The sequence below is a fragment of the Humulus lupulus genome, chromosome 4, assembly GCF_963169125.1.
Source record: "Humulus lupulus chromosome 4, drHumLupu1.1, whole genome shotgun sequence".
NCBI classification, from domain to species: domain Eukaryota; kingdom Viridiplantae; phylum Streptophyta; class Magnoliopsida; order Rosales; family Cannabaceae; genus Humulus; species Humulus lupulus.
Window position 1 is genome coordinate 147,786,289 of NC_084796.1, and position 8,139 is coordinate 147,794,427.

Sequence of the window (8,139 nt, forward strand, 5' to 3'; positions counted from 1 at the left end):
TAAGACGGTATTTTCAAAAATTGATCTTCGATCTGGTTATCACCAGCTGAGGATCAAGGACGAGGATATACCGAAGACGGCCTTCTGAACAAGGTATGGGCATTATGAGTTTTTGGTCATGTCGTTTGGTTTGACCAATGCCCCAACAACCTTCATGGATTTAATGAACAGGGTGTTCAAGGACTTCTTGGATCAGTTCGTCATTGTCTTCATAGACGACATCTTAGTGTACTCCAATTCAGAGGCAGAGCACGAGCAACATCTTCGACAGGTCTTACAGAGGTTAAGAGAACATCGGTTGTATGCCAAGTTTAAGAAGTGTGAGCTTTGGCTACTAGAAGTGACCTTTCTTGGACACATAGTTGACGCATATGGGATTAAGGTGGAAGCAGTGAGAGATTGGCCGAGGCCAAGGAACTCCTCGGAGGTTTAGAGTTTCCTTGGGTTAGCGGGTTATTACAGACGGTTTGTGGAAGGGTTCTCAAAGATTGCTGCACTAATGACAAAATTGACACGAAAGAATTTCAAGTTCATCTGGTCAGTTTACAAGTGTTAGAACAGCTTCCAAGAATTGAAGCAGCGACTTATTACTGCACCTGTGCTGAGTCTTCCTTCAGAGAAAGGAAAGCTTGTGGTTTATTGCGACGTGTCGAGGTTGGGTTTAGGCTATGTTTTGATGCAGAACGAGAAGGTTATAGCTTATGCATCACGACAGCTAAAGGAGTATGAGCAGTGGTATCCTACCCATGATCTGGAGTTAGCAGCGATGGTATTCGCACTAAAGGTCTGGCGACATTATCTGTATGGGGAGAAGTGCAAGATATACACCGATCACAAGAGTTTGAAGTACTTCTTCACGCGGAAGGACCTGAACATGAGGCAAAGGCGTTGGCTGGAGTTGGTAAAGGACTATGATTGTGAAATTCTTTACCACCCAGGGAAAGCCAACATAGTGGCGGATGCATTGAGTCGGAGAGGCCCGAGGCAGTTATTTACTTCCACTCAGATTTCAAAGGAGTTGGCTGATGAGATGACTAGGGTAAGGATAGAACTGGTGGAGGGCCAGTTGGCCAATATTACTTTGCAGTCGACCCTACTAGAGCAGATTAAGGAGGGTCAATGGGTAGATGTACAGCTACAGGAGGTTAGAGAGAATGTCTTAGCAGGGGTAGCAAAGGACTATTCTATTTCTGAGGTTGGTGTTTTGCGGTATCAGGGGCAGATTTGTGTTCCAGCTGATGTGGGGATCAGACGAGAGATATTAGATGAGTCGTATACTATGTCGTACTCACTTCATCCGGGTACCACAAAGATGTATATGATCCTACGAACATTGTACTAGTGGCCTGGGATGAAGAAGGATGTGGTGGAATACGTGGCCAGATGTTTGACCTGTCAACAGGTGAAAGCTAAGCATCAGCGACCAGCAGGGTTGCTTCAGCCTTTGGGTATCCCCGAGTGGAAATGGGAGGATATCACAATGGATTTTTTTGTGGGGGGGGGGGGGGGGGGGGGGGGTTTACCCAGGACAGTGGGGCTTCATGACTCGGTGTGGGGTGATAGTGGACAAATACATCAAGCCAGCTCATTTTCTCCCAGTGAAAATGACATATACAGTGGATCAGTATGCAGAGTTGTATGTGAGGGAGATAGTACGTCTCCATGGGGTTCCTAAGTCTATAGTGTCGAACCGGGATCCTATCTTTACCTCCAAGTTTTGGAGTAGTTTGCAGAAGGCTATGGGGACTCATTTGAAGTTCAGTACAACCTTTCATCCTCAGACTGATGGACAGTCTGAGAGGACGATTCAGATGTTGGAGGATATGCTTATGGCATGTGTGATTGATTTTGAGGGTTCTTGGAGTAAGTATCTCCCGTTGATTAAATTTTCATACAATAACAGTTATCAATCAACGATTGGAGTGGCTCCATAAGAATGGGAGGAGATGTAGATCGCCCATTCATTAGGATGAGATGGGTGAGAGGAAGTATTTTGGGCCGAACATGGTTCAAAAGACCAATGAAGCTATTGAGAAGATCCGAGCTAGAATGCTTGCTTCACAGAGAAGACAGAAAAGCTATGCTGACCCTAAGCGTAGGGATGTGGAGTTCCAGGTTGGGGACCACGTGTTTCTACGAGTTTCACCACTGTGAGGGGTGAGGAGATTTGGGAAGAAGGGCAAGCTGAGCCCTCGATTTATTGGACCTTTCGAGATCCTGGAAAGGATCGGATAGGTGGCTTATAGGTTGGCTTTGCCACCATCGTTGTCAGGAGTTCATGACGTATTCCATGTCTCTATGCTTCGGAAGTACGTTTCAGACACGACACATGTATTGAAGTATGAAGATATGGAATTACAGACAGATTTATCTTATGAGGAACAACCGGTTCAGATCTTAGACAGGAAGGATAAGGTCCGACGGAACAAAATGATTCCTCTTGTTAAAGTATTATGGAGGAATAGCAGGGTCGACGAGGCGACCTGGGAGCTTGAATCAACGATGCGGGATCAGTATCCCGAGTTATTCAGGTAAATTTTGAGGACGAAATTCTCAGTAGGAGAGGATAGTTGTAATGACCCAAAATTACTAATAAGGCTTAAGGGCCTTGATTAGTGTGCCAAGAGGGCATAATTGGTTTATATGTGTGATTTAAATGAATTAATGCATGATTATGTGATAAGCATGCTTACATGATTATATGGGTATGTGAAATGCATGACTACGAGTATTAGTATGCATGTAGGCCATGTTTAGATTATAAGGGCATATTCATAATTTTGGCCCGTTGAGGGCATAAACGTGATTATTTATGATAAATTGTTGAGACCAGACGGAGATTGGCCCTCGAGTGCAAAGGCAGAAGGGAGCTTGACTGCAAGATCCACCCGTCGAGCAGGGACGAAAGTCGGCCTTAGTGATCCGACGGTGCCGAGTGGAAGGGCCGTTGCTCAACGGATAAAAGTTACTCTAGGGATAACAGGCTGATCTTCCCCAAGAGATTTTAAAAAGTTCTTAGTAGGATTTTAGCTATTTCCCATTTTTAACTATAACTATAGAAAATAACTAAAAAAAATTATTATGTGGATATATATTTGCAGCTTGTGGCTCGAGGCGATCCTAGTGAGCGGTTTAGCGTTATAGTCACGGTGGGGATTTATACCCAGCTCGGAGGAGCCTGGGGTAATTCTCGGAATCTAGGAAATATAATGGAGATTTATAGACCTTGGGGAAAATAGTTGGTGATTAGTTAGATGACGGGAATTAAGTGGTAAATATTAGGGACACTTGAGGAACTGGCGAGAATTGGGAGCAATTGACCAAAATGCCCTTAGAATGATTAAAAGACTTAGGTTTATTTGGGAGGGGAAAATGGTCTTTTGATGGTTAAAAGGGGATAAGGATTATTCTGCTTTTTAGACTTAGTGGAAGTTGTAGGAAAGTTGTAGAAACTAAAAGAAAAGAAAAAAAAAAAAAAAGGGAAAACAGAACACTTAACTTACCTCTTTTTCTCCAACACAGTTTGCCTTATTCCTCACCATTTCTTGTGGATTTTGGAGCTGGAAACTCAGGGAAAGTCTAGGCAAGGTCTTGGGACTTTGATCCTTGGAGTGGCTAGACGTTCAACTGGATTTAGCTCAAGTTAAGGTAAGATTTAAGAGTTTGGTCTGAGTTTGATGAAGTTGATTCTGATTATGAGTTTTGGATGGAAATCAAGGGGCCTGAGCTTGGGGATTTGAGGAACTAAAGGCTAGAAGGGCATAGAAGACAACCTAAGGTCGAATTCTCTCGGCTAAGGTAACCAATTCTAACTTTGAAGTTCTAGGTTTCTGGTTTTCTGATGATGTTCTTGAGTTTTTGAGCTCAAGTTTGGTTTATGAGATTGATGATGCATGTGGCCAGGTTTTGATGTTGTTGGGTCATGTTGGATGAGATGTAGTGGATGGTAGGCTCAATTTGAAGTTTAGTTGAGGTTCGGAGTGGGTTTATGGAGCTTTGGCTCGGGAAAATTCGAAGGAAAAACCCAGAGGGTTGCATGTGTTGTTTGTAGCACTGTAGCGCTAGCATTGGAGCGCGATAGCGCTATGCTTGGTTTCTAGGGCATTTTTTTCTCTGTCTGTAGCGCTGTAGCGCCCACCTAGTGGCGTTGTAGTGCTACCCTGCCTCCAGAAATGGGTTTTGGGTATTTTTCTTAGGGTTTTTGCTTGGGGGCTCAAGGGTCGATTCCACCACCCCATTTGGTGGAATTAAGCTTCCCAAGATCTTGGGATTGGTCCCGAAGTTGGGTTACGGAATTGAGATTTAATGATGGTTCTACTTTACGGTTGTGACTAGGTGTACGCTAGGGCTCGGACGGGATCGCACTCGAGGGTCATTTTCATTAACCAAAGCAATCGGAATCAAAGGTAAGAAAATGCATCCAATTATGTGGTTATGTTGGGACTAAGAGTTCCCTATACTTGTATGTGATGTCATAAGATGGCATTATGCCATGGGGACATGTGATAAATGGCCTAAGAGTGTCGGAGTCATTATTTGCACACAGGACGCGGCTCGACCATTGGTAGCTGAGGTTAAGTATGTAATCACTGAGCTCAGCCTAAGCGAGTCGGAGTCAGTGGGACAATCAGAGGGTGTGGCCTAAGGGCATCGACCCTGGATATTGTGTTATATGTTTATTGTTATGAATCTGATGATTATGGCATGTTTATTATCTGGATGATTGATTATTGGTTTGCATATTGATATTGTTGATTATGTGAACAATATGACTTGCTGAGTATCTGTTTGGTGATCTGTGAATTATCTGACTGTTGATTGTCGCTTATGCTATGCATTATAGTTTTCTTGCTGGGCCTAGGCTCACGAGTGCTACGTGGTACAGGTAAAGGCAAGGGAAAAGTGGACCAGTCCTGAGTTGGAGAGCTCTGGGGCAGAATGTACATAGTCAGCTGATCGGCTACCACGGGCGAGGAATGGTACAGGGACAGGATAACCTAAAGTGTCTATTTTGCTATTAGAGTGGCTTGTGGTTGTACATAAATTGTGAAATTTTGTAAACTGTCCTTTAAACTTATTTTGGGATCCCATGTATTAAACGCTTATTTTAATGAGAAATTTCCTGTTTGTAACCAAAATATTTTAACCCTAACCTAATTACGACTTTAGGGTCACGTTTTCAACTATATGACTTGATTAGCAAGTCTTGCACCTTTATAATCACACAATGTAATGACCTTGGTTATCCAGGGTGTTACAAAATCTGTATTGTTCTTTCTGTCCGCCTATCTTTCTAGGGATGGAATGTTGTACTGAATTTCAACTTGGTACCCATCGCTTTCTATAATCCTTCCCATAATTTACAAGTGAATTTCAGGTCTCTATCCGAAACGACTGACTTTGTTACTCCATGAAGTCTCACAATTTCTTGCACATAAATCTCTACATACTGTTCTGCTGTGAATATTGTTCTGACAAGTATAAAGTGTGCCGATTTTGTGAATCTATCAACGATCACCCAGACTGAATCATGTTGGTTTGTGGTCTTAGGTAACCCCACCACAAAGTCCATAGCAATCTCTTCCCACTTTTATTCTGGAATGTTTAACAGTTGTAACAAACCAAACGGTCTTTGGTGCTCTACTTTGACTTGCACCATACAAAAGGAGTAGTATGCACCTCATCAAGAATCTCTTTCTTAATTTCTAAGTCAGCTGGCACACATATCCGTTCCTTATATCTCACTATTCCACAGTTACTACGAATAAAATCTTTGCTACATCCATCTTGGATTCCTTGTTTATACTTTTGTATTTGCGAATCCTTATCCTGTCCTTCTATAATTTTGTCTAACAAAGTTGAATGTAGAGTCAAGTTTGCTAACCCCCCTACAATCAACTCTATACCTGCCTGTTCTACTTCTTCCATCAACTTTGCAGATGATACAAATTGCCCTTGGCTTTTACGACTTAAGGCGTCGGCTACCACATTCACCTTCCCCGGATGATACAATATGTCACAGTCATAGTCCTTGACTAATTCTAACCACCGTCGTTGCCTCATGTTTAACTCCTATTGAGTAAAGAAGTATTTCAAGCTCTTATGATTCGTATAAATTTTGCATTTTTCCCCATAGAGATAGTATCGCCAAATGATAAGTGCAAACACTACTGCTGCCAATTCCAAGTCGTGTGTTGGGTAGCGTTGTTCATACTCTTTCAACTGCCTATATGCATATGCTATCACCTTATTTGCTTGCATTAATACACACCCTAGTCCTTGCTTTAACGCATCACAATATACAACAAATTTCTCATTATCTATAGGTAGACTTAATACAGGTGTCGTGATAAGTCTATTCTTCAATTCCTGAAAGCTTTGCTCATAGTCCTTAGTCCATACAAACTTGATGCCTTTATGGTCAATTTTGTCAATGGTGTGGCGATCTTTGAAAACTCTTCTACAAATTTTCGGTAATACCCCAAGAAAACTTCTCTCCTCTGAAGCATTCTTTGGTTGTTGCCAATCTTTTACAGCTTCGATCTTTACTAGGTCCGCCTTAATACCATCCTTACTAAAAATGTGTCCTAAGAACGCCACTTGAGTTAGCCAAAATTCACACTTCTTGAATTTCGCGTACAACTGATGCTCCCTCAACCTTTGCAGTGTCAACCTTAGATGTTCTTCAGGTTCCTCTTCAATTTGCGAATAAATTAGAATACCATCTATAAATACTATCATGAACTTATACAAGTAGTCCTTGAAGACTCTATTCATGAGGTCCATACATGGCATAAGGGCATTTGTAAGTCAAAAAGACATCACCAAAAATTCATAATGGTCGTACCTATTACGGAATGTTGTCTTCGGAATGTCCCCTTCCTTCACCCTTAAATGGTGGTTTCCCGACCTCAGGTCTATCTTTGAGAACACCGCCTTTCCTTAGAGTTGATCAAAAAGATCGTCTATCCTTGGCAAAGGGTATTTGTTCTTGATGGTGACCTTGTTAAGTTCCCTATAATCTATGCACATCTGCATTGATCCATCCTTCTTCTTTACGAATAACATCAGTGCTCCCCATGGTGAGTAACTTGGCCTAACAAAACCTAGGTCAAGTAGTTCTTGCAGCTGAACCATTAACTCCTTCAATTCAGCGGGCGCCATTCTATATGGTGCTTTCGAGATTGGCGTTGTTTCTAGTGCTAGCTCGATCGTGAACTCAATTTCTCGTTGTGGTGGCAATCCTGGTAAGTCTTCCAAAAACACATCCAAGTAATCACATACTATCCTTGTGTCTTCCGGTCTCTGCGTCCCCGTTTCTGCTTTATTAACCCCACTAGCCAAGAATCCCATGCATCCATGCTGTAACATCTTCCCAGCTTCTAATGCTGAAATGATTGGAATTCGTAGTCCTGTCACTGTCCCCACGAATGCAAAAGGCTCATCTCCATCAATCTTAAACACCACCATGTTCTTCTTGCAATCGATGATAGCATTGTACTTTGCCAGCCAATCCATTCCAAGGATTATGTCAAAGTCAAACATATCTAGCTCAATCAAGTCTACAAATAGCTGTCTACCATCTACCCTCAAAGGCAAGGCTCTAAACCACTTCCTAGACATTACCACCTCCCTGGTTGGTAACGTCATCCCAAACCCCTTAGCATGCATCTAATAACGTCTATTAAATCTATCCACTATTCTCTTATCAACAAAAGAATGAGTGGCTCCAAAATCAATTAAAGCATGACAATCAATTCCAGCAATAAAAATTTGACCTGAGACCACGGAAGTGCTTGCTTCTGCTTGAGGCTTGGTGAGAGCGAACACACGTGCTGGAACCAGATTATCGTCCTTCTTATGGTGCTCTTTGACCCTTTCCTGACTCTTCTATGGGCAATTCCTCTTAATGTGTCCTTCCTTACCACAACCATAACACGCGTTTTCCCAGCATCTGCCTTGGTGGCGCTTCTTACACTTTTCGCACTCTAGGTACCATACCTATTCCTTGCTACCAGTGTGATTGTTTCCTTTATTATCTCTGGCCCTCTTATCTTGGCTTGACTGCCCTGCCTGGTCACTTCCATTCCTTTTCTGATCATTAGAGTTATGACCTTGGGAGGCGTTCTTTCTTGCCTC

The 8,139-nt window shown here is 42.4% G+C and overlaps 1 protein-coding gene across 1 annotated transcript; it reads right to left on the minus strand.

Moving 5' to 3' along the window:
* Positions 1 to 5,341: 5,341 nt before the first annotated feature.
* Positions 5,342 to 7,623, minus strand: LOC133832595 (uncharacterized). The gene is made up of 3 exons (XM_062262914.1): positions 7,003 to 7,623; positions 5,680 to 6,072; positions 5,342 to 5,587 (listed from the first exon to the last, which is right to left on the minus strand). Exons 1-3 carry the CDS (start codon positions 7,621 to 7,623, stop codon positions 5,342 to 5,344), a joined length of 1,260 nt encoding a protein of 419 aa, XP_062118898.1.
* Between the last annotated feature and the right edge of the window lie 516 nt (positions 7,624 to 8,139).

What these genes read in the sequence shown, in the direction of transcription:
- LOC133832595 (XM_062262914.1), bottom strand. Translation starts at nt 7,623, where the DNA reads ATGTCTAGGAAGTGGTTTAGAGCCTTGCCTTTGAGGGTAGATGGTAGA. An exon ending in ATTATAGGGAACTTAACAAG is followed by an intron (nt 6,073 to 7,002) that starts GTCACCATCAAG and finishes TTTACTCAATAG; the next exon opens with GAGTTAAACATGAGGCAACG. An exon ending in AGAAAGAGATTCTTGATGAG is followed by an intron (nt 5,588 to 5,679) that starts GTGCATACTACT and finishes CCAGAATAAAAG; the next exon opens with TGGGAAGAGATTGCTATGGA.